At 46.7% G+C, this 26,391-nt stretch overlaps 1 protein-coding gene across 10 annotated transcripts in view; it reads right to left on the reverse strand.

Moving 5' to 3' along the window:
• Positions 1 to 7,013: 7,013 nt before the first annotated feature.
• Positions 7,014 to 26,391, reverse strand: part of znf532 (zinc finger protein 532) — a 247,457-nt gene continuing 228,079 nt past the window's right edge. For 9 of the 10 annotated variants that reach the window (XM_072497341.1, XM_072497338.1, XM_072497334.1 and 6 more), the window contains 2 exons: positions 19,336 to 19,483; positions 13,872 to 14,579 (listed from right to left, as the gene is read on the reverse strand). In XM_072497341.1, coding sequence (XP_072353442.1) covers positions 14,079 to 14,579; positions 19,336 to 19,483 — 649 coding nt within the window. In that variant the 3' untranslated portion in view covers positions 13,872 to 14,078. Of the gene's footprint in view, positions 11,053 to 13,731; positions 14,580 to 19,335; positions 19,484 to 26,391 lie in introns of those variants that run through there. The other variant, XR_011940288.1, reaches the window with a different exon arrangement.

A 26,391-nucleotide genomic window follows, 5' to 3' on the forward strand; every position in this document is an offset into this window, starting at 1 on the left:
GACTGACTGGGTCAGCTCAATGGTATGTGTTAGAAAGCCTTCGGGAGACCTGCGCATCTGCATTGATCCCAAGGATCTCAATAAGAATATAATGCGTAAACACTACCCCATCCCGAAGCGGGAGGAACTCGCCAGTGACATGGCACACGCACGTTTTTTTCACCAAGTTAGATGCGTCACATGGATTTTGGCAAATCCAGCTGTATGAGTCCAGCAGAAGGCTCTGCACCTTCAACACACCATTTAGCAGGTACTGCTATAATCGCATGCCATTTGGCATTGTCTCGGCATCGGAGATCTTCCATCGCATCATGGCGCAGACGATGGAGGGCATTGAAGGGGTTCGTGTGTGTCGTGTTGGGTGTTCCGATACACAAACGAACCAACACGGTTGTAGATGGTACAACTCTGTTTTATTATTCTGTACAATAACAACTGTTAACTTCTGGCTGTGGTTCGTACTTCACCAGTTAACCTGTGGACCCAGCCCTAGCACTATCTTAGTGAGGCACTCAGCACATGGTGTATGTCTGAGTGGCACGCTGTGAGCTCTGTGCTCTGAGCTATCTCCTGGTAGAATGAGCGGGAACTGTGGTGTTCCCTGTTTTATAGTGCGTGTGCCCTCACTGGTGATTGACTGTGATGTTGTGTGTGTGTTGATTGGTCTGTCTACCTGTCCATCAGTGTGTGTGTGTGATTGCACCATATGTTAATATGGATATCATGACAGTGTGTACGTGGACGACATCATCATATGGTCCACGACCCCTGAAGAGCATGTTTCCCGTCTCCAGCAGGTATTCCGCCGTGTCCACGCCAATAGCCTGAAGCTGAACAGGTACAAATGATGCTTTGACATGACGACACTCAAGTTCCTAGGTGACCAGATCTCTCAGCAGGGCGTGCGCCCGGACACAGACAAGGTCAAGGCCATCAAAGCCATGAAGGTCCCTAAAGGCAAGAAGGCGGTGTTGCGCTTCCTGGGCATGGTCAATTTTCTGGGCAAGTTCATCCCAAACCTGGCCTCACACACCACTACGAAACCTGGTGAAAAAGTCCACTGCCTTTGAGTGGAAGGCAGCACATCAGGCAGAGTGGTTGGAGCTGAAAGTCAAGCTCACCACTGCACCCGTCTTGGCATTTTTCGACCCAGACAGGGAGACGAAGATCTCGACAGATGCGAGCCAAGATGGCATTGGTGCGGTGCTGCTTCAACGCGATGACACTTCATCCTGGGCACCGGGTGTAGGCTATGCATCGAGGGCCATGACGCCCACCGAAACAAGGTATGCGCAAATAGAGAAGGAATGCCTGGGTCTTCTCACTGGCATTCTCAAGTTTCATGACTATGTCTACGGCCTGCCGACATTCACTGCCGAGACGGATCATAGGCCTCTGGTCCACATTATCCACAAGGACCTGAACGACATGTCGCCTCGGTTGCAGCGCATCCTCCTCAAACTCAGAAGGTACGACTTTGACTTAGTGTACACTCCTGGCAAGGAGCTCATCATCGCTGATGCATTGTCCCGCTCCATCACATTGCCTAGTGAACTGCTGGAAATCATCCGGCAGATTGAATCACAGGTGCAGCTGTGTGCTCCCGGCGTCTGATGAGAAGGTGGTTCGAATCCGCGAGGAGACAGCCAAAGACCCCCTCTTGCAGCGTGTCATGCACCACCTCGCTAATGGCTGGCAGAAAGGGCAGTGCCCTCAATTTTACAATGTAAAGGACGACCTGACGGTGATTGATGGTATCCTCCTCAAGCTGGACTGGATTGTCATTCCACTCAGTCTCCAGAGCTTGGTGCTCCGCCAAATCCACGAGGGACACCTGGGCATCGAGAAGTGTAGACGCAGAGCCAGGCAGGCTGTCTACTGGCCCGGTATTAGCCAGGACATCTCAAACATGGTCCTCAACTGTGCGCCTGTCAACGCTTCCAGCCAGTGCAGAGCAGGGAGAAGCTCCAGCAGCATGAAATCGAGACCTCCCCGTGGTCCAAGGTTGGCATCAACCTCTTTTGTGCGAATGGTCATGACTACGTGTTGATTATTGATTATTTCTCCAATTACCCTGAAGTCGTGAAGCTCTCAGACCATCATCAAGGCCTGTAAGGAGACATTCTCCAGGCATGGTATCCCACTCACAGTCATGAGTGACAATGGCCCGTGCTTCAACAGCCACGAGTGGTCTAGGTTTGCCAAGTCATACCATTACAAACATGTCACTTCCAGCCCACACTATCCGCAGTCCAATGGGAAGGTTGAAAAAGGGGTGCACATTGTGAAACAGCTCATCTGCAAGGCCGCGGATTCTGCTTCTGACATCAACCTCGTGCTGCTTGCGTACAGGGCGGCCACACTGTCCAATGGCATGTTGCCGGCTCAACTCCTGATGAACAGGGATCTGCAGACGACACTTCCAGCCATACACTTGCGCAACCTGGATCACCTCCCGGTGCTGCAGAAGGTGCAGCAGCTCCGAAACCAGCAAAAGCAGGGCTATGATGCTCATGCCACCGATTTGCCCGTGTTATCCCCGGCAGACACTGTCAGGGTCAAGATACCGGTGGTTGGTCTACTCCAGCTGTCGTTGTTCGACAGGCAGCGCCCCGCTCGTATGTTGTATGTATGGCTGATGGTTCTGTTGTGCGACGAAACAGATGGGCACTGCGCAAAGTTGCCTGCCCGCAACCGCTTTCTTCACCGTTTCCACCTGTTGTTTTGCCACCTCCTGATACCTCGAACTACGAGGTCACCAGCGAGGCTTCCATCCCACCTGTCAAGGTGCTGTTGTCCCCACCACCACCTCTTCGGCGGTCGACAAGGGTCACACACAAGCCCCAGAGACTGGACGTATGAACATTTGTTTTGCTTGCTATGTTCTGTTTTCTCACATTAGACAGCTGTCTTCACATGTAAGTACGTTCACATATGCCACGGCTTGTAAATATGTTAATATATGCCACCACATGTAAGTACGTTCCCATGTGCCTACAAAACATTTTTAAAAAGGGGCAATGTCCATAAGACATAGGAGTGGAAGTAAGGCCATTCGGCCCATCGAGTCCACTCCACCATTCAATCATGGCTGATTTCAACTCCATTTACCTGCTCTCTCTCCATAGCCCTTAATTCCTTGAGAAATCAAGAATTTATCAACTTCTGTCTTAAAGACACTCAACGTCCCGGCCTCCACCGCCCTCTGTGGCAATGAATTCCACAGACCCACCACTCTCTGGCTGAAGAAATTTCTCCTCATCTCTGTTCTAAAGTGACTCCCTTTTATTCTAAGGCTGTGCCCCCGGGTCCTAGTCTCCCCTGCTAATGGAAACAACTTCCCTACATCCACCCTATCTAAGTCATTCATTATCTTGTAAGTTTATATTAGATCTCCCCTCAACCTCCTAAACTCCAATGAATATAATCCCAGGATCCCCAGACGTTCATCGTATGTTAGGCCTACCATTCCTGGGATCATCCGTGTGAATCTCCGCTGGACCGCTGAATGTCATGATATGCAGACATGTAGATAATGATATACAGACAGGCAACTAATGAACACAGAGAACAGGACATGACCAATGAGCAGGCAGGACACTCGGGGGTGGTATCTCACTATAAAAGGCACGAGGCACTCACACTCCGCCTCTTTCCACTGATGAACATCTACCGAGTGAGTCAGGGTGTATGTACAATATCACACCTCCAGTACGTGGCTAAGAGCTAGTCTGGTTCAGTCAGAGTAACCACACTTAGGTTAGTAGAGAGTCGAACTCATAGAGAACTGTGCTACTGGTTCAATAAATCAGATTGAACTAACTTCAAGGTCTGGAGTATCTTTTGGTTAAAGCTGCATCCAGTTGCAGCCTGTGTTATCCCAGAGTACATAACACATCAATTGGTAGAGGCAATATCATGGAGAATGCAGCAGGTGACTGAGAGTTAACTACCACTCATGTTGCTGCTACATAATAGCAGCGTGAAACAGCTAGCTTCACCTGTTGCTCAAATCTTTGAGGTACCTTGCCCTAGTTCATCATCAAGCTTGCATGGCGAGCTATGTGGGTGATACCCGTGTAATCTTTAACTCCGCAGCTGCATATAATAATTTCCTTACGTATCTTAATGGGTTGCATCGCCCTTTCCTTGATGCACTAGTTGAGAAATCTGCAGGGAGTTCTCCACCATGGCTAGCGCATGCCTTCCTCCGCTGGTCAATATACACATTGCGATTCTTACAATTCCACACGTCATTAGATTGGCCTTATCAGCAACTTTATGAATAGGGCCCAAGCCATATACTCGCTATGCAAGCTTGATGATGAAATAGGGCGCATTAAAGGATAATGACTGCCCTGATCAGGTCATTTCGCACTGTCTGTTAAGCAAACTCATGAATGGACCGAAGGCTGTCACTTGCGACCCTGAAAAGTGCCCAGCAGCAAGTGAAACTTGCTGAAGCAACACAAGCAGTATTCACCAACAAGCTGCTGCCGTGAAGCCACAAAGATGTCCTGCCTATCATACAAATAAGTACTGTGGGGCGCGATTTACCAGCCGCATCCCTGCCGGAATCGGGATGAGGCACAGCCGGTAGATTCGGGAGAGTCCTCCCTCGGGATTCCCGAAGGCCGTTATGCCTGTCAAGATCTAACCCGATCTCGTAAGAGGTCGCGATCTGGATCCCGTCCACAATGGGTCGGACCCGGTCTTGCATGGTTAAGTGAGTTTAAGAACCCATTTACCTGTGTTGATGCTGGATCGAATGGTCACGCAGCATCTATCGATCTTGCCAAAGAGACCCCAGCTGAGTATCAATTAGTACTGGTCCCCACAAACAGGGATCAAGCGTACCAGCTCTTTGAGGGGGGTCCTCCCAGGCGATCGGAAGGCCCCGGGTGGGTGGCCTCTGGCCAGGCTGACACCCTGGCATTTCTAATGCCACTCAAGAACCTTCTCACTACCAGTCTGGCACCCTGGCAGTGCCACCTGTGTGCCAGACTGGTACTGCCAGGCTGGCAGGGGCACTACCAGGGTGGTAAGCGTGTAGTGCCAACATGCCAAGCTGGCATTTACCCAGGATGCCCTGCTGATATGTGGGGGGTGGGGGGCTCGTGGACCTATGCAACAGGTGAGTTGGGGTGTCCAGGGATCACATTGGGGCAGTTGAGAAGTTGGGGTGCCAGATCTTTTCCGCTCTTCGGAGCTCCTCAGTGCAGGATATGCGGCTAAGTGCAGACTTGGCTTGGCGTTCGCCACCAGGGGCCGAAAAAAAAGATTGCCATTCAATTGCATCATAGAATCCCTACAGTGCAGAAGCAGGCCATTCAGCCCATCAGGTCTGCACTGACCCTTGGAAAGAGCACCCTACCTAGAGTGACCGCTTCCCGCCAGAAAAGAATGGCCTCTTTGTTAAATTGCACTTGTGGTATTTGTATTTCAGTGCCAGTGTGATTCTCAGAATGTAGGCTCTATATCCAAAAGACTGAGGCAAGGTACAAACTGTGCCCAACCAATCCATGCTTGCAAAACTCAAAACACAATGGTGAATTCTCCACCAGTGGGATTCTCGGTTTCTCCAGCAGTACTTCCCCGCCTGCGGGTTTCCTGGTAGCATGGGGTGGCCACAAAGGGAAATCCCATTGGCCAGCGGCAGGAATGGAGAATCCCGCTGCCGGTGCCGCTGGGGAACATGTGACTGAGGAAGCGGAGAATTTACCCCACAGAGTCCAACATTCGATGTAATTCCGCAATTGGAAAACATTTGCTAAATAACCCTGTGTGTTAAGAATTATGCTGACAACCAATTTAAGATTGTCACTTGGCTGCGTATTTGCATGCATTGGAAGCTACGTATATTAATACACAGGGCCGAGGGGCAGCACGGTAGCACAGTGGTTAGCGCTGGGACTATGGTGCAGAGGACCCAGGTTTGAATCCCGGCCCTGGGTCACTGTCCGTGTGGAGTTTGCACATTCTCCCAGTGTCTGCGTGGGTTTCACCCCCACAACCCAAAGATGTGCTGGTTAGGTGGATTGGCCATGCTAAATTGCCCCTTAATTGGAAAAAATAGAATTGGGTACTCTAAATTTATAAAATACACAGGGACCTATTCTTTGCAGACAGAAAGATCATGTACACATTGTGCCTGTTTCAGCTGAACCAAATAATCATAGCCATTCGCTGACTCTTTCCTCAGGACAATGCCTTGTCCAATCAGGGTCAAACTGCCTGGTTTAAATTTCAAACATGGCTCAGCATTTAACTGTCAGTCATCTGGTGCATTCTCCATGGCAACACCTCTACCTATCAGAGTCTCTTGCCAACCAATCAGCACTTTATTCTCATACAGTATAAATCATTGCTTCTCCTTATATCGGTATTCTTGCCAAGTGTTCTGATGAGTACAAGATGAAAAGCTTCGACAAAATATCTATTTCAGCAATACTCAAATTCTTTACTACCAAATTACTATTTTTCTATCTACCTTTTACTTTGATGTAAGTTTTTTTCTGAGTAATAACAATAAAAAACTTTGGACAAAAATTTTAAACACTTTTTGCCTCAAGCTTACACCAACCCTACAGGCAGAGGAAGCAAAAAGCACCTCTTTCCGCCTCTGCACCTCATTCCCATTCTTACCAAATTCATAATTTTTACATTGTCTATGCTGCACTCCATTCATGACCTATGTGCATCAACAGGTACAGTTTACTTGTAGTTTTTTTTTTAAAAACCGACTCAGTATTTCTACAAGGGTTATCATAATGCCAACTTTCTATGTGCATCTCATTGGCATTCCCAATGGCTGCATTAAGTCGAACTGGTGTCACTACTGCAGTTATGGAATGAACAAGAGCGAGCAAAAATTTGATCCTGTTATTAAAATGAAGTCTAGGATCCCTCACAAGCCGCTGCGCTCTAAAACCTCAGAAATTTAAAGTTAAACAAAAATTCCAGTCAAAAAATATCACCACTGTAAGAGAACAAAAACCTTTTCCACACATCAGCTCTTTAAATACTTTAAACATTTATTAAATGTTTAAACTTTGATGAGATTACAGCTGACAAATTTTACTATCAACAACAGCAGCAAGACACGCCCTGGGAACGTAACAAGACAATGGCTACATTTTTTTCATGCCATTAAAGTCTACACCAAAAAAAACATGTTAAAAAAGTACAAAATTTTTACTGGACTAAACACACAAGATATAAAAGCCTCAAAAAATATGATAATGAAAAGCCCAGACTTGAATGAGGAGCAATTTCCAACTGTAAAGCAGAAAAGCGCTTTTTCCTGCATCATTTCTGCTCATTGCAGCCTTGTTGAAAATGTAACTTATATTACCTGCTGATAAAATGCAGAACCTGTCTGGAGTTGTACTCCTCCGAGAACTCAGCGATGTTGCTAATATAACTGATGCCATATTATTGTTTTAACTGTTATCACTCCAGCCTGCTTCATCCTTCTGCCAACATTAGATATCAACATTTAATGAAAATAGCCTCCCCTTTTGAGTCCCACTCAGCCGTGGTATTTAAAAACACAGCCATTTGCTGAATTCTTGCTTAAATAAGGACATTCAGGTACAATTGAAAGGCCCATCACCTAATTAGGGCATCGGTTAATTAAAATAAAATTCACATCAGTTGCAAAGGAGAGCTCTGTGATACTGTGTGAAGACCAGGGCAGTCATCTATTAACTAAAGCTGCAAAGGATCTAGCAGAACAATCAAAAGGGTATGGACACAAACCAGTAACACAAAGGCTGTACTGGGTATGATAGGTAGAATAATGTGTTCTGTATATAACCAACTCCTTGGTACACTGCTACTTTTATTTATTTTTTTAAAAAATTGGAAAAACACTCCAGACGTGGGCACCTTAGCTTAAAGTAAAACATTTTGAATTGTAAAATTGATAACAAACAAAACACAAAAATATAACATTCACCTATTGCGCACCAAATCCCCCACCCCTCCTTGATAGAACTCAATCTTATCATCACTCTGGATTTTATTTTCCAATTAAAGGTTTGTGTAAGACAGGCTACAATTGCATTCTGATTTCAATAAAAGTTACACTACAGAGCCACCGACCGATGTGTACAGAATAACCAAATGACAAGCTGGAACCTACAGTTTAAAAAAAAGGCTTAACAAAATTCAAGCGATTCTCGGATGTTGAGCTTCGAAGTGTACAAATAATGAAATGGGCCTCATCATTGCTTTCCTGAAAAAAACTGCCCTGAAAACCTTGGTGTGCTAATTCTGTTGATTAGAGAAGCTTGCACTACGCACCAGATGAGAAACCTCCAAATCTGCACTTTAAAAGATTGAATTTTAAAAAATAAATTTAGAGTACCCAATTATTTTTTTTCCAATTAAGGGGCAATTTAGCATGGTCAATCCACCTAACCTGCACATCGTTTGGGTTGTGGGGGTGAGACCCACGCAGACACAGGAAGAATGTGCAAACTCCACACGGACAGTGCCCCAGAGCCAGGATCGAACCCGGGTCCTTGGCGCGTGAGGCAGCAGTGCTACCCACTGTGCCACTCATAAAAGATTGAATCTAGCAAAACGCATGGCTGGGATTTTGGCCCCCACCCCAGCAGCAGAGACACACCATTGGCCAGTGGCGGGATCGGCCGTTCCCGCCAAAATCAATGGCCATTTGCATTGCTCAGCGGCCGGGAAACCCGCCGGCCACTTGAAAACCTGCCGCGGTGAGGGGGAAGAGGGGTGGTAATCCCATCCCGTGTGTTTCTGGATATTTCAATCTGTTACTTCAGTCTCCGTAATTGCTTTACCATCTAAATATCTGGGGGGGGTTGAAACTTGAGCAATTTTTAGAAAGAGGAAAAATAAAAGAAAGAAAGAGGCACTTTTCCATCCAGTTCAGCACCAAATACTCCTAAATTGCAAATGAATGAGTTAGATGCAGAGTTGAGGCTTCTGCTATTTTCTATAACTGCGTGCTTTAAGAAGCATCTCCGAATACATCAATATGCTCTTTCCATTTCCCACCACATGGCACTAATTACCAATCTCAGTCATCTGATTGAAATTGACAATTTAATGTCAATTAGTGCCACAGAAGAGACCACTAGGAACTGCACGCTGATTGTGTTAATCTTATTACAACCAGGACATTTTACAGGTAACAAAGAAAACAGGCAATCCATCAGTTCAGGCTACACTTGAACCCAGCTTCACCGGACACAAAAAGGCATGTTGCAAACCATTGCACCCCAGCCTTTTCAGTGCCTTATCAAAGCTGGGAGAAAAACAGCATTTGTGTCAGGCATGATGCTCGTCAGTGCATCGTCTTCCACTTCTATACATTAAAGAGTACTTTATAAGGTAAGGTAGTAATATGGCAACACCCTTTACAATGTAAATATATTTTGGTTCTTTTGCAGATAGTCATGCTGTACATGGAGTCATTACACAGTGTAGATTCATAGTGTTTCTTAGACTTTTACAACAGAGGGGCAGCATGGTGGCGCAGTGGTTAGCACTGCTGCCTCACAGCGCTGAGGACCCGGGTTCGATCCCAGCCCCAGGTCACTGTCCGTGTGGAGTTTGCACATTCACCCCGTGACTGCGTGGGTCCCACCTCCACAACCCAAAAAGATGTGCAGGGTAGGTTGATTGGCCACGCTAAATTACCCTTTAATTGTAAACAAAAAAGAATTGGGTATGCTAAATTTATAAAAATGTTTTTAAAAGTTTACAACAGGTTGAAGAAAACCTGTTTTCAGGACATAGGGTAGCACCACATTAGCATTTCATCAAACTGGAAAAGACCTCAGACTCACTTAGGAGTGGGAAGAGTTGTATCAACAACCACAATTGGCACCCTGTAAAAATTAGATACAGCAAACAATTGACTGCAGCAAAGCAAGCATGTCAGAATTGGTAGAAATTTAGTCAAATCAAAAGAGAGATTGTTCAAAGTTTTGCCTATGATTAAACTGCACAACAGAAAGATAAATCAATCCATTAAACTTGATAAACTGACAGCCTTGCAATCAATTCATTTCCTGTTGCCTGTGGAACTTGGCTCTTAGAGTAGAAATTTTCTAAACAAAATAACGGCCAAATATTAAGATTTATTCTACAATGGAGAGAAGCTATCGGGAACATTTCCACCATTTGTGAAAACTCGGTCTTGCAGGATTCAAGTGTACTCTGAAAAGCATCAGTCCTAACTGCAGTATTACCGGTCAACCCATTTTCTCTCTGTTTTTCTCAGCCTTTGGTAACTTAATTTTTAGAATCCTGCATTATTGTTCACCAGCACTGGCTATTTAAACAAATACCCTTTGCTGTATTTCTGAACTTTCGCCACTGGGTGCCACCATAATACTGTAAGAGCCCCTAGAGGAAGCAAGTAGTTCCTACAACAGCCGAAAGCCAAAGTGCCCACAAGATCATTTTTCATATCTGTGGGACACTTGAGTGCATCACATGGAGACTTGCATACTACATATAAGATACTTAATTAGTATTCCCATTAATGTCTATGCACCTCAAGCTATTGGATTGGCTGGGTGGATGGATGGTCTGCAATGTTGTTTTAGAGTATGCTCCATGTCTAAACGAACAAACAGATCCTGGGTGCTTTGGTTTAGTGAGGATTTTTCTGACAATGAGTCAGTAAATTTACGAGTAACCATTTTAAAATCTCCAGCTGCCCATGAATCATTGTTTGGGCACACTCGCCTAATGCAATGCCCCCATTATATCTGATTTCCAAGATGTAATTTTCTTCTGGTTGGTGACTGAGCTGAATGCAGTTCATATGGGACTAGTTCAGTTTATGGCGCCTGTGCATACCAGTTATTGACTTGGTACGGTGCCAGAAGGAAACATTGAAGGGCACTAGGGATGAGTACTTGGCACGTCATAACATTCAAGTCTATGGGCCAAATGCTGGCAAGTGGGATTAGGAGGGCAGGTCATGGCCTTTCATGCATCATGTGTCAGTGCAGACTCGATGGGCTGAAGGGCCTCTTCTGCACTGTAGTATTCTGTGATCTGTGAAAACAAGCAGAATGCAGACCAATTATCAGGAAGCTTAATGGTACTCTAAAAAATGTATATGGCTGTAGTTCAATTCCTATAACTTTTAAAAACCAAAATCTGAAATGGCAACCAGTTTCTGTTCATCAATCCAGTTTACAGTTATCCTATTTCTGCATCAGAAAAAAAAGCCACCTCTCAGACACCTACTCATTTGCACACACGCAAATATGCACGTGAACACACACACACATGCAAATACTCTCACACTCATGCTAACACGCAAGCTAATTTCCCTCAGATCTTCATTGTTAACTGCAAGGAAACCAACATTGTCAACCTCTTAAAAATAAATATTAAGTTGCCCACAAACATTCATGGTTTTCAGACTTGAACGCAAAGAAACACATATCTGCTGGGAGTGTGGGGTGAGGGAGTGTGGGGTGAGGGAGTGTGGGGTGAGGGTGTGGGGGTGAGGGAGTGTGGGGTGAGGATGTGGGGGTGAGGGAGTGTGGGGTGAGGGTGTGGGGGTGTGGGGGTGAGGGTGTGGGGGTGAGGGTGTGGGGGTGAGGGTGTGGGGGTGAGGGAGTGTGGGGGTGAGGGTGTGGGGGTGAGGGAGTGTGGGGGTGAGGGAGTGTGGGGGTGAGGGAGTGTGGGGGTGAGGGTGTGGGGGTGAGGGTGTGGGGGTGAGGGAGTGTGGGGGTGAGGGAGTGTGGGGGTGAGGGAGTGTGGGGGTGAGGGAGTGTGGGGGTGAGGGTGTGGGGATGAGGGAGTGTGGGGGTGAGGGAGTGTGGGGGTGAGGGAGTGTGGGGGTGAGGGAGTGTGGGGGTGAGGGTGTGGGGATGAGGGAGTGTGGGGTGAGGGAGTGTGGGGTGAGGGTGTGGGGGTGAGGGTGTGGGGGTGAGGGTGTGGGGGTGAGGGTGTGAGGGAGTGTGGGGTGAGGGAGTGTGGGGTGAGGGGGTGAGGGAGTGTGGGGGTGAGGGAGTGTGGGGGTGAGGGAGTGTGGGGGTGAGGGTGTGGGGTGAGGGTGTGGGGGTGAGGGAGTGTGGGGTGGGAGTGTGGGGTGAGGGAGTGTGGGGTGAGGGAGTGTGGGGTGAGGGAGTGTGGGGTGAGGGAGTGTGGGGTGAGGGTGTGGGGGTGAGGGAGTGTGGGGTGAGGGTGTGGGGGTGAGGGTGTGGGGGCGAGGGAGTGTGGGGTGAGGGTGTGGGGGTGAGGGAGTGTGGGGTGAGGGTGTGGGGGTGAGGGAGTGTGGGGTGAGGGTGTGAGGGTGAGGGAGTGTGGGGTGAGGGTGTGGGGGTGAGGGAGTGTGGGGTGAGGGTGTGGGGGTGAGGGAGTGTGGGGTGAGGGTGTGGGGGTGAGGGAGTGTAGGGTGAGGGAATGGGGGTGAGGGAGTGGGGGTGAGGGTGTGGGGGTGAGGGTGTGGGAGTGTGGGGTGAGGGTGTGGTGGTGAGGGTGTGGTGGTGAGGGAGTGTGGGGTGAGGGTGTGGGGGTGAGGGAGTGTGGGGTGAGGGTGTGGGGGTGAGGGAGTGTGGGGTGAGGGTGTGGGGGTGAGGGAGTGTGGGGTGGGAGTGTGGGGTGAGGGAGTGTGGGGTGAGGGAGTGTGGGGTGAGGGAGTGTGGGGTGAGGGAGTGTGGGGTGAGGGTGTGGGGGTGAGGGAGTGTGGGGTGAGGGTGTGGGGGTGAGGGTGTGGGGGCGAGGGAGTGTGGGGTGAGGGTGTGGGGGTGAGGGAGTGTGGGGTGAGGGTGTGGGGGTGAGGGAGTGTGGGGTGAGGGTGTGAGGGTGAGGGAGTGTGGGGTGAGGGTGTGGGGGTGAGGGAGTGTGGGGTGAGGGTGTGGGGGTGAGGGAGTGTGGGGGTGAGGGTGTGGGGGTGAGGGAGTGTAGGGTGAGGGAATGGGGGTGAGGGAGTGGGGGTGAGGGTGTGGGGGTGAGGGTGTGGGAGTGTGGGGTGAGGGTGTGGTGGTGAGGGTGTGGTGGTGAGGGAGTGTGGGGTGAGGGTGTGGGGGTGAGGGAGTGTGGGGTGAGGGTGTGGGGGTGAGGGAGTGTGGGGTGAGGGAGTGTGGGGTGAGGGAGTGTGGGGTGAGGGAGTGGGGGTGAGGGTGTGGGGGTGAGGGGGTGAGGGAGTGTGGGGTGAGGGTGTGGGGGTGAGGGTGTGGGGGTGAGGGGTGAGGGTGTGGGGCGAGGGAGTGTGGGGTGAGGGTGTGGGGGCGAGGGAGTGTGGGTGAGGGAGTGTGGGGTGAGGGTGTGGGGGTGAGGGAGTGTGGGGTGAGGGTGTGGGGGTGAGGGTGTGGGGGTGAGGGATTGTGGGGTGAGGGTGTGGGGGTGAGGGAGTGTGGGGTGAGGGAGTGTGGGGTGAGGGTGTGGGGGTGAGGGAGTGTGGGGTGAGGGTGTGGGGGTGAGGGAGTGTGGGGTGAGGGTGTGGGGGTGAGGGAGTGTGGGGTGAGGGTGTGGGGCTACTTTCCTCAAACCTTTTTCTCCTTCAATGCACAACATATTTGAACAACTAATCAAGTTACCAAAGTACAATGATGATGCAATATACATCCCTGTTTAATTTGGTCCATCTGAAGTGAACTCCTACTTCAAAAAAGACGGTGTTCAGATAAAGCAGCTTAAGGTGAGTAAACAACATTTTTAAAAATCTGGTTAATTGAAATTCAATTCCCCTGTTTTTTTATAAATAAACTCATAGAGTACCATTAATTTCTCAATACTGAAGACCAATTCGCTACAAGGTGACCAAAGGTGAGCAAGGTTTGTGATGACAAGAGAACTGTTATGCAGCATTAAAAAACAAAGTAAATATGTATTTCAACTGTACAAAAAAAAAAATATGCTTCTTCAAAGTGTTGAGTTTTTCTTTTAATTAGAAGTGATGCTGGCCATGACAACAGCTCCAGTCTGTACAGGTACGGTGTTTGAGAGGTTAACATGACGCTCCAGTAAAAGCTGCAACAGGGGAGAGTTTGTCCCAACCAAAGTGGTCCCTTCTGCCTGAAGTCGTTTCTACTATTTGTTAACCGAATGTCCTTTTAAGTTATTCCTCATTTTTCTGATGCGCACAACCGCTTGGATTTTATGAAGGCCATGCCATGTGTCCGCATGTGTGTGTTCAAGGCACCCTCACTTTCAAAAGTTTTGGAGCAAACTTTGCACTTTTTGTCTGTCAGCATCATTTCAGCCTGATTGTCCTCCAGGCTCATTTTGCTGTCTGTTGGGTTCTCCTCCCTAGCCCCATTTTGTCTGGCAACCTGCTGGGCATTTTTCATCTTGTGGACAATGAACAAATGTCTGGTTAGAGACTGAAGAGAGGTATAACAGAGGCCACACTCCCTGCACTGGAAGGTTGAGCCATCAGTCTTGTGCTGGGGTAGGTGCTCTTGGAACTGAGTAACATTCTCTGTGGTGTAGCCGCACACAGCACACTTGTTGAGTTTGATCACATTGATTTTCAGCTTCTTCAAAGGCTGCGTAATGGCTCCTCTCGGAGGAGGGCGAAACTCCAGCACTGCATCCTCCAACTTTCTTTTCGGTGGTAATGGCATCTGCAGGAAACAACAAAGCTTCTGGTAAAATAGGTCCCGTCAATCATTCCAGGAAGCATTACATTTCTCACCACTTAAGAAACTGAATCTCCTCAGAACCCAGAAAGGGTTTTAAATTGCATTTTTTGTCTTACACATTAGTTGGTACAATACAAAATCAAACCAAAATTTGGCAATGATAATAAGAAATGCCAAATAGTGATAAACACACTTCTGGTGGTTCATAAACACGGACTGAACCCAATCTTGAAAACACTCTGTGCTTTCACTCACATAATTGGTGTACTGAGAATATTTGCACCAGTGTAGATTCTGGTGCATCTTTCTTTTTCCCCACAGTTTTCTATTAAAAGGGGTAGGTAAATTTGTACTCAAATACAGGAAAGTTGAACATTTGTTTAGTTCATTCACCAACTATTCTTTGGTCAATTAATTGCAGGACATGCTAACCTACATTCCTTTCTTTGGTGACAATACCTCTCTAAGTGCAGCTCAGGGGAATTTCTACTAAAGAGCTGCTGCAGGTTTCAGCACCTATGGTAGCAGAGCAGAGATTATCTGGCATGAGACAGAAGGGTAAACAACTTGTGCCTAAAAGGTTCTTAATTAATCACAGACTAAAGATGCAAAATAAATCACCCTGTAATCAAATTCTATTCTTGGGGAGGGGGAGTGAAGTGTAAACTTTTGCCCTTCGCCAAGACACTATTGCAAGGATGGGAAACATCCATTCCCATTCCCAATACAAAGTCCCAGAACTGTCAGGATTGGTGGCAGCCAAAATGATGGCAATTTCATGGCCCTTTAATACTGCATTAAACCTGAAAATGGTTTGATCTATTGCCGAATGAGGTCCACTCTACTTTAGTTGCCTTCATATTTTTTCTACATGTGGAAAAGCAAGTGTTGTAATACTCTTAAATTGTTCCTGCAAACATGGGCTCATTCTTGTGCACCCATGTACGAATGTCTGAAATATAGGGCCAGAATTTTACCAATCAGGGTGGCACGATGGCACAGTGGTTAGCACTGCTGTCACACAGTGCCAGGGGCCCGGATTCAAATCCGGCCTTGGCTGACTGTGTGGAGTTTGCGTTTTCACTTGGGGACTTTGTTCTCTTTTGGAGAATCAAGAAGGGAAGTAGGATAAACCAGGTAATTATACGCCAGTGAGTCTAACATCTGTGCTGGGTAAGTTATATGAAAAAGTTCTACGGGAGAGAATTAATCTCCACTTGGAAAAGCAAGGATTAAAGGGGCTGGTTTAGCACAGTGGGCTAAACAGCTAGCTTGTAAAACAGAACAAGGTCAGTAGCGCGGGTTCAATTGTCGTACCAGCCTCCTCGAACAGGCGCCGGAATGTGGCAACTAGGGGCTTTTCACAGTAACTTCATTTGAAGCCTACTTGTGACAAGAAGCGATTTTCATTTAATTTAATTTCATTTCAATCAAGCATGGCTTTTTCAGGGGGAGATCTTCTCTAAAACATTTGATTACATTTTTGAGGATGAGGGCAGTGCATGTAGTCTACATGGACATCAGTAAGGCTTTTGACAAGGTCCTGCATGGGAGACTGATCAAATAGGTAAGAGCCCAAAGGATTTGTGGAAGGAGGCGGAGGATTATAGTCGAAGATTGTTTTAGTGACTGGAACCCTGTGTCCAGTGTTGTACCGCAGGGATCAGAGCTGGGTTCCTTGCTTTTTGTAGTGTACATTAATGATCTAGACGTGCAAGTAGGAGGAATGATCAGTAAGTTTGCAGATGACATGTAAATTTGTGGTGTGGTAAGTAGCAAGGAGGGAAGCCTTCAGATTAAAGGACGACAATGACGGCTGGTCAGATGAGCAGAACAGTGGCACATGGAATTTAACCCTGAAAGGTGTGAGGTGAGCATTTTGGGGAACTAACAATGTGCAAGGGGAAACACAATGTACGGTAGGACGCTAGGAAGTACATTGGATCACAGGGCCCTTGGGGTGCATGCCCATAGATCCCTTGGTGTGCATGCCCATAGATCCCTGAAGGCAGCAGGACAGGAAGATAAGGTGGTTAAGAAGGCCAATGAGATACTTGCCTTTATTAGCTGATGCAAGGAAGTTATGATGGAGCTGTATAAAACACTCCTTAGGCCACAGCTAACGTACTGTGTGCAGTTCTGGTCGCCACACTATAGGAAGGAATTGATTGCACTAGAGAGGGCGCAGAGGAGATTCACCAGGATGTTGCCTGGGCTGGAACGTTTCAGCTATGAAGAGGCTGGTTAGGCTTGGGTTGTTTTCCTTGGAGCAGATGAGGCTGAGGGGGCAACTGATTGAGGTGTATAAAATTATGATGGACATAGATATGTTAGATAGGAAGGAACATGTCCCCTTGGTAGAGGGGTCAATAACCAGGGGGCTGTGATTTAGAGGGGATTTGAGGAAAAGCTTTTTCATCCAGATGGTGATGGGACACTGCCTGAAAGGGTGGTAGAGGCAGGCACCCTCCCAACATTTAAGAAGCATTTAGAGGAATATACTAGGCTACTGACCAAGTGTTGGAAAATGGGATTAGAATAGGTAGGTGCTTGATGGTGGCACAGACACAATGGTCCAAAGGGCCCCTTTTCATTCTGTAAAATTCTATGAGTCTATGAGTCTATCAGCCTATTATCAAGTGGATCAATGCAAAAACATATAAACAATCAATGACTTTGTGAGATTCCATCAGCAACTCACTGATTGTTTTGGAAACCATTAAAAAACCTATTGTTAATAATCAATAATCTTTATTGCTGTCACAAGTAGGCTTACATTAACACTGCAAATGAAGTCACTGTGAAAATCCCCATGTTGCCACACTCCGCCGCCTATTCGGATACACTGAAGGAGAATTCAGAATGTCCAATTGACCTAACAGCACGTCTTTTGGGACTTGTGAGAGGAAACCTTAGCACCCGGAGGAAATTCACGGAGTCACGGGAAGAACGTGCAGACACCGCACAGACAGTGACTAAAACCGGGAATCGAACCCTGGACCCTGACACTGTGAAGCAACAGTGCTACCACTGTGCTTCCGTGCTGCCCTTTCTAGCCCAAAATGTATCTTAACCTCAACATCAAGCAGCTGCATTATTATAATTCAATTTTTCACTTCAATTATCCTTATGCTGCTCAGCTCGAGGCCATGTTACAGCCTTGGTTCAAATACGGTCACAAGGCCTGAACACCAGTGGTAAGAGTGACTGCCTTTGACAATAATGAGGCAGCACCAAGGAGCCCTAGTAAAGTTGAAGTTGATGTCGACCGGGAGGGGGGGTGGGGAAAGTGGGGTCTCCACTGACTGGAGTCATATCTGGCACAAAGGAAGATGATTGTGGTTACCAGATGCCAATCATCTCAGTCCCAGGGCAGCTGCAGAAGTTCCTCAGGGCAGCATCCAGGTCTAACTATCTTGACCTGCTTGAACAATTACCTTCCTTCATTCGAACTCCCATCACTTCCAAATACTCCGGCAAGTCGCACACCATGCTGACTCGGACATATAATGCCACTCCTTAATCAGGTTGTATCTAAATGCTGGAAATTCCTACCTTCACCACAAAGACTGCAGCAACTCAGGAAGCATTCCATGACCAGCTTCTCAAATGAAAACAGGAGAAGACAATAATTGCCAGCCTTCAAGTAACATCTTTATCCCAAAACTGAACTTAGGAACATCAAGTCAAGACTGCAAGAGATATCTTGCGCTGAATAACTTGGATACTTGAATTGGAGTCGGACTATGGCTTGAATTCCTTCCATCCAAGACCAGAATGGAGGGCAGCACGGTGGCGGAGTGGTTACCCTGTGCCTCACGTCGCTGAGGTCTCGGGTTCGATCCCGGCTCTGGGTCACTGTCCGTGTGGAGTTTGCACATTCTCCCTGTGTTTGCGTGGGTTTTGCCCCACAACCCAAAAAGATGTGCAGGGTAGGTGGATTGGCCACGGTAAATTCCCCCTTAATTGGATAAAATGAATTGGGCACTCTAAATTTAAAAAGGAACAAGACCAGAATGGAAATCAACGAGAACAAACTTTCAGCCTGTCATGCGGGGAACAGATTAGAACATGACACTATTTATCCTCTATCTTAACGTGTGATGACATTCACACTGGTGGGATAAGCAGTGATACCATCACTGCAGGTTTACTGAGGAATAATCTCCAGTTCATTTCTGGAAAATTCTACGTGCATTGCCTAGTAAATCAATGTAATTACTGAAAATCTCAACTGCCTTGCTGCATCGCAAAATCAAGGTTCAGGATATTCGCAGCTGCTAACAACCCTAAATGGAATTAGGCAGGATAGTCAGGAAGGAGAAGGAACCAACTTTGAGGAAAAGGTCATCGACATGAAACGTTAACTGTTTCTCTCTCCACTGAAGCAGCCTAAAGAGTATTTCCAGCATTTTCCCATTTCATTTCAGATATCCAGCGTCCACAGTATTCCATTTAGTTTTAGCTGCAGGATTCTGAATGACAGACCAGAAGCAGGAGCGAAATTGTCTCTGAAGATTGAAGCCTATGTTTTCAAAGTTTCCACCTCAAAATTATGGAACTTCTAGTAGGGATTCAATGACGAGATTCTGATCAGAGGATCAATATTTGAACAGAATCTTAAAATGTCAGGGTTTAATGACTTTGCAGATACAATTACAGGGAGAACATATATTGGAGCCCTCAGCCCTCAAAATGAGCATGAGCAGAAAATGGGACCCAATACATAATTACTCACTTTGTTCTCTTCTTTCTTTGGGGATTCTACTACGGTTGTCGTCTCCGTCATTTGTGCCACATCAGGATTTTTAATGCCATGCATGAGTCGAATGTGTTTCTCTAGCATAAACCGTTTGGTGAATGTACGTTTAGAATCTGGACAGTTCCTGGTAATAAAAGGACATGGACACATCAGCAAGATGTATAGTGCACCGAATCAAACAATCTTTGTTGTATCACTGGCAGATGTTGTATCACAAACAGATAACTGAACAAATTGTCCTCATTAACCGTTGGAGAATTAATGTAGTGATTCTAGCTTGATCTTTTGGCCTCAACAAGCAGTTCTGATCACTTGATCATAACAATATTGCAGCTTTGAGTGGGACAGACAGTAATAATGGATGCTTGAATTGCCTCCTTTGGATGATGTCACAAAATATTTCAGATTATGAAAATTTATAAAGGCAAACTGATCACAATGGTGAAGAATTCAAATAACAGGGACACAAGTTAAAAGTCGAGACGTTAGGAGCATGGACATTTTTTCACCTAAAAGATAACGAAAGTGTGGAATAGATTATAAAACAGGTTAGATAAGCACTTTCAATAAACAGTTCAATGTATTCTTGGAGAGGAAAGGAATAGAGGGATATTTGAAAGATGAGCTTGAGATTAGTCATAAAAATACATGAAACCTACCATCCACTTCCATTGTTATCCCTGGACCCTTGCTACCTCATATGGTCTTGCCACCTGTCGGGTCATATCGTTTAATCTCCTTCCCCACTGATATTTCCCTGCCGCTCAACATCTCCCCACCTCGCCCAATCCCTGCCACAGTCACCCACCCCCCTCCCACTACTACTGCTCCATTAAAATACTCCTAGCTCTATACTCTGTATGCTTCTCCCAATGTCTATGTATTTGCATTGTGTATCCATGTATGTCCTGTGTTTTTCATGTATGGAATGATCTGTCTGGACTGTACGCAGAACAATACTTTTCACTGTACTTCAGTACATGTGACAATAAATCTAAATCTAAAATCCTCCACCAGCGTCTTTTCTATTTCTTAACTCCTGCTTTTCTCAACTTTGACATTGATCCTGATATTAGCTATCTATCAATATTTTAGATGTTATCTTGAGTCTGCTTTCAATGCCCTTGGTCCCTTCAGATTTTGATTAATTTTCCATCTCCATTCCCTATTCCAAATGCTATCTTCCTGATTTGAAGCCCAAAGGCCAAGGGTCAGTGTACAGTTATAGCCAACTTTAAAAAAAAATGTTTTATTCATTCATGAGGGTCGCTGGCAGATCAGCATTTATTCCCCATCCCTAATTGCCCTTTAGAGGGCAGTTAATAGTCAACCACGTTGTTGTGGATCTGGAGTCACATGTAGGCCAGACCAGGTAAGGATGACAAATTTCCTTCCGTAAAGGACATTTGTGCACCAGATGGGTTTTGACAACAATCGACAATGGTTTCATGGTCATCATTAGACTTTTAATTCCAGATTTTTAGTGAATTCAAATTTCACCACTGGCGGGATTTGAACCCGGGTCCCCAGATCATTACCTTGGGTCCCTGATTTACCAATCCAGTGACAATACTACTCTGGCACCGCCTCCCCTTCGTTGTCCATCCCAGGTCTGTTCAACCATCTCAAACAAGACCATCTCTACCTCACTTCAGCAAATTCTTGCACAACTCAGGTTATTCTGCATGGAAAGGACTACTGCAAATTCATCTTCTTCAGCATGAACAATATTTGCCAGTATCCATTTCCTTCTCTGATATTAGACATATGAAGGCCTCAGGGAATTCCTTAAGTTTTCAAAATCAAGACCCTCCACGTAGCTCCCTCTGGTCTTCCTTTTACATTTGCACAAACCTCCATTGTGGCTCCTTCAACCCCCACTGATGTTGTGCCCACCTGTCCCATTGTTTCATCAACCTTTACCTGGCCAGAGCATGGATATCATCCTAAGGCTAACAAACCAATCTCTATACTGCCCTTGAAGTATTACTTTGCACCAATGTTTGCAGCTACCTCTAAGTCAGGAGACAACTGGACTTGAACACATGGACTGGGATTCTCCAATCCTGTGGCCAAGTTCTGACCTCGGCGTGAAAAGCAGCGCGAGTCACTCCGGCATCAACGGGCTTCAACTGGCAGGTATTCACCCCTTCCTAGGGGGCTAGTACAGCGCCAGAGTGGTATCCGCAGCTCCGGCGCCTGACAGCCCGCACGCCCCTGCCAGAGCGAGTCCGCGCATGCGAGTCACGGCCAGCGTGGGTTCGTGCACGCACGTTAGTTCCCGTCTCCGCGCTGGCCCCAGGGCAATATGGCGGAGCCCTACAGCAGCCCGGCGCGAAGGAACATAGGCCCCGCATGGAACTAGCCCGCACGCCGATCGGTGGCCCCGATCGCGGGAGAGGCCACCCTGGGCCGGATACTCCCCCCCCCCCCCACCCCCCCAGCAGGACGGCCCCCGCAGATAGAACTCCGAGGTCCGGCCGGGTGGGACCTAACGTAACCCACGCCGGTGGGACTCAGCCAAACTCGGTGGGCACTCGGCCTGGAGAATCGCTGGGGCGGGCGCTTTCAACGGCCCCCGACCGGTGCGGTGGCGATCCCGCGAGCGCCCGAGAATCGGCGAGCCAGCGTCGGGGCGGCGTGGCGCGCTTCTCGGCGCGGGGTCGGAGAATCCCGGCCATGATTACACTAATATTTTAGTGCAGTTCTGAAGGACAGCTGCATCATCAGGGTGCTATCTTCCAGATGAGATGCTAAATCGTGGTTCCTTCTGCCTCAGTGTCCTATTCAAAGAGAAAGGAATGTTGTCACTTCCTTGGCCAATAATTATCCCTAATCAAAACAGATGAATTGGTCGTACTATGCAAAGTAAGATCCCACTTTCCTGGAGAAGTGCAGCTCCAACAACTCAAGCACTCTGCTGTCTGTACCTTAGCTTATACTAAATCCTGTACACTCCATCACTATTCCGCTGTGCTCATCCATTTTGGCATGTTGTGCCTTGATCTGAAGCACGGGAATTCACTCCTTCAACATCTCTACCTCTTTCTCTGCCTTTAAAGTCAAGGACCTTATTATGACCTTGCTGCACCTTGCTATGACTGTAACATTATATTCTGCAGTCTCTCCTTCCTTCCCTATGTACGGTATCCATTGTTTGTACAGCATGCAAGAAACAATACTTTTGCCTGTATACTAATACATGTGACAATAATAAATCAAATCAAATAATGGAATTCCTAAAGTGCAGGAGGCCATTCGGCCCTTTGAGTCTGCACCGACCTTTCGAAAGAGCACCCTATCTAAGCCCAATCCCCACCCTATTCCCGGAACCCCACCTAACCGTTGGACACTAAGGGGCAATTTACCATGTCCAATTCAGCTAACCTGCACATCTTTGGACTAACCAGTGAAGAGTTTTTCCCCTGATTCCCATTGACATCCAGTTTTGCTAGGGCTCCTTGATGCCATACTCAGTTAAATCCTGACTTGATGTTAAGGGCAATTACTCTCACCTCTAGAGTTCAGTTCTTTTGTCCATGTTTGTGATGTGTTAGGCAGGTTGGTTCGATGTGGACTGCACTCGATACGGGAAGTTAGAAACAGACGTCTAACACAGGAGAAGATAAAACACTGTTTTATTCAACTAGATGAACTGCTGTGAACATATTCAGCTGTGGGTCGACACTATACTGATCTGACTAGTGACCTTGTAGCAGCCTGACCAGACTTACTAGCTACCGCATGGTGTTTGTGCTTGCTAGCTCGTGAACTCTGACTGTCTCAGTAGCTGGGTCCCGAGAGAGCGGGAAACCTAGTGCCCTCTGGCTTTATAGTGGTAGTGTTATGTCTGGTGATTGGCTGTGCTGTGTTGTATGCTTACTGGTCATCCTATGTGTCAATCACTGTCTGTCTGCATCTAATTATATACATGAGTGGATATTATGACAGTTTGAATCAAGGCTGTAATGAGATCAGGTGGTGAGTGGTCCTGGTGGAAACTAAACTTGAGTGTTACTGTGTAGGTTATTGCTAAGCAAGCGTGGCTTTATTGTACTGTTGATAACCCTTGCCTTCACTTTGCTGATAATTGAGAGTAGCCTAATCAACAGTAAATGGACGGGTTGGATTTGTCCTACCTTTTCGTGCAGGACATATCTGGGCAATTTTCCATATTGCTGGTAAATTGCCAATGTTTGGCTAAGGGCGGCAAGTTCTGGGTGCGGCAATCTTTCAATTTCACTCTGCAGACTTCGTGTTGGATTGCATAGTGAACTTTAAATGTGCATTAAATGTGGGATATTTTATTTGTATCCAGTGTAATTTTAACATAGATATGAGCCCAAATGTGAGGATGTGTGTGTGGGGAGATCTGGCCAATGCAATACATCTCAGGTGGAGGTGAAGAAGTTTTTCATCATCAGCAATGGCTCTTCTATACAAAGATATCCGAATCATCAATCCTTTGTGATCTAATGACATTGCAACCAATTAACATGATGCTTTATAGGCCATGCCGGTGGTCAAAACAGCAAGGCTAGTCGCTGATGGCAAAAAGTTCTGAAAAGTTATTGTGAAAAGGAATTATGTAATTATAGTACTTTGAAATGCAAATGCTGCTGGGTAACTTCAAATTAGACTTCAGGTAGGCAGGAATATTAGTTTGGTTTGTTTACCTTCTATTACTGTCAAAATGGTGGACCAAATCTCCAAGGTGACCTCAACATTTCATCATTTATTGCAGTTTGTGCGTGTAATTATAGGACAAAGTCCATACAACAACAGCGCATGACTTTTCTAAATTATGTACATGTGAAGCGAAGCAAATAAATATGGCAGCATTTCACAGACTATTTTCCAATGTGACTCCATGTTTAGCGCAGGGCTAAATCGCTGGCTTTTAAAGCAGACCAAGGCAGGCTAGCAGCACGGTTCAATTCCCGTACCAGCCTCCCTGAACAGGCGCCGGAATGTGGCGACTAGGGGCTTTTCACAGTAACTTCATTTGAAGCCTACTTGTGACAATAAGTGATTTTCATTTCATTTCATTTCATGTTAACTCAGCAAGCCCTTCTCGAGAGGAATTAGGAATGGGCAACTACCTTGCCAGTGAAAACCACATACGACGAACAGATATATTTTTAAAACTCTTGAAAATTAACATGGCCCCAGATGCCATCAAAAACAAAAAGGAATAAAGCAGCATTTGTCACATTCAGAGCATAATTATTAAAGTCTGTGTATTACATATATTGTATAAATATGAAATTCTGTTTTTAAAGAACATTTTAAAAATATTATTTTCTGTACTCGTTAGATTTCAGCCAAGCTCTCTATATTTCCAGGTAACGGAAGACTCAGTGAAGACCCTCTCCTCCTAACCACCTCCATCCCACGTATACGCCCCTCTTCCCACACCCTTCTCCCCCCCACTCAGTCAATCAGCAGACCCTCTCCTCAAGCCCCCTACTCATTAGGCTGTCCCTCTCCCCGAATCGCCTCGTTCTACTCACTCTCACTCTGTAGTCCCTCTCCCCCACTCACTCAGTAGTCCCTCTCCCCAAAAGCCCCTCTCCCCACTCATTCAGCAGTCCCTCTCCCCAAGACCCTCTCCCCACTCACCCAGCAGTCCCTCTCCCCACTCTCTCAGCAGCCCCTGCTCCCAGGCCTTGTTGCTGGCAGAGATATTCCAGGCTTAAACACCCCCCCCCCCCTCTCAGTTTTGTCTGTGTTGGAGGCAGGTTTGGCCGACAGCAGGTGGACATCGGGAAAAAAATTATTAAAGGGAAGAATTCCAATCTCTGAAAAGTTGGAATTTACATCCCTGAAACAGCCTACATATCACTTCATCAGAAATACAAAAATAGCCTATATATCACTTCACTCAGTAGTCCCTCTCCTCTCCCAACTCCCCCCACTCACTCACTCAGCAGTTCTTCTCCCCAAACCCCCTCCCACAATCATTCACTCAGCATTTTCTACCCCGAAGTCTCTTCCCCCACTTACTAACTCAGCAGTCTCTCTCTGCAAACCTCCATTCCCTCATTCATTCAGCAGTCCCTTTTCCCCAAGACCCCTTTACGCACTCGCTCAGCATCCCTCTCCCTGTCCGCCCACTCACTCACTCAACAGTCCCCCATGGCCCCTCTCCCACCACTCACTCAGTCAGCAGTTTGCCTACCCTAGCCCCTTTTCCCCCCACTCGCTCACTCAGCAATCCCTCTTCCTCTTCCCAAGCACCCTCTTTTAGGGTGATAAAAGCCAGATTTTAAAAGTGGGGTTGGGGACCTAATACCTGGATGAATTCTGGGTCCTGACTCTAGACCTCACTGCCTTCGCTAATGCTGTTTATAGTTGTAAATGAGCTGATTGGGCTGAAGGTGATCTTCAGGAAGCAGGAATTGCCTGCCTTGCACTAATGGCAAAGGCAAGCAGCCCCTTAAATACATTGTCCTATGGATTGAATGGATTTTTGCTACTTTCTGAAGACAAATGCAAAGCACATTACCTTGAGTCAGTCTTACACAATGCACCATGACAAAACTAACATTTTAAGAAACTGTGAAGCAATGTCTATCCTTCCTGTCCTGATTTTTCCTGTTCCCCCTTGTGAATAAGCGTTATTAACCTGAAATGTTAACTCTGTTACGCTCTCCACGGATGCTGTCCGACCTGATGAGTATTCCATCATTTTCTGTTTTTCTTTCTATCGTGAACAGCATGGTAAATAAAATACTGTCGATGTTGGTGGATAAGTTGACCTTCGCAGCCTCAAAATCCCTCCACAAACGGTGTTCAAATGATGCGTCAATTATAAAGGTTTATCACCGGCATGGGTTAGGTAGTCACCATCTACCATCTTTGCATTTCGTCACATGGGGTGAGTATATCTTAAATACCGCACACACCTTCGTAACACAGCCCAAACAGCCTGCCACATCACTTGTGGTACTGATAAGTAAAACCGCCATTTATGGGATGAAAAATTGAGACTGATTAGTAATGCGAGTATGGAATGTCATGTACTGAAAG

This window comes from Scyliorhinus torazame, chromosome 3 (genome assembly GCF_047496885.1).
Source record: "Scyliorhinus torazame isolate Kashiwa2021f chromosome 3, sScyTor2.1, whole genome shotgun sequence".
Classification (NCBI taxonomy): Eukaryota; Metazoa; Chordata; class Chondrichthyes; order Carcharhiniformes; family Scyliorhinidae; genus Scyliorhinus; species Scyliorhinus torazame.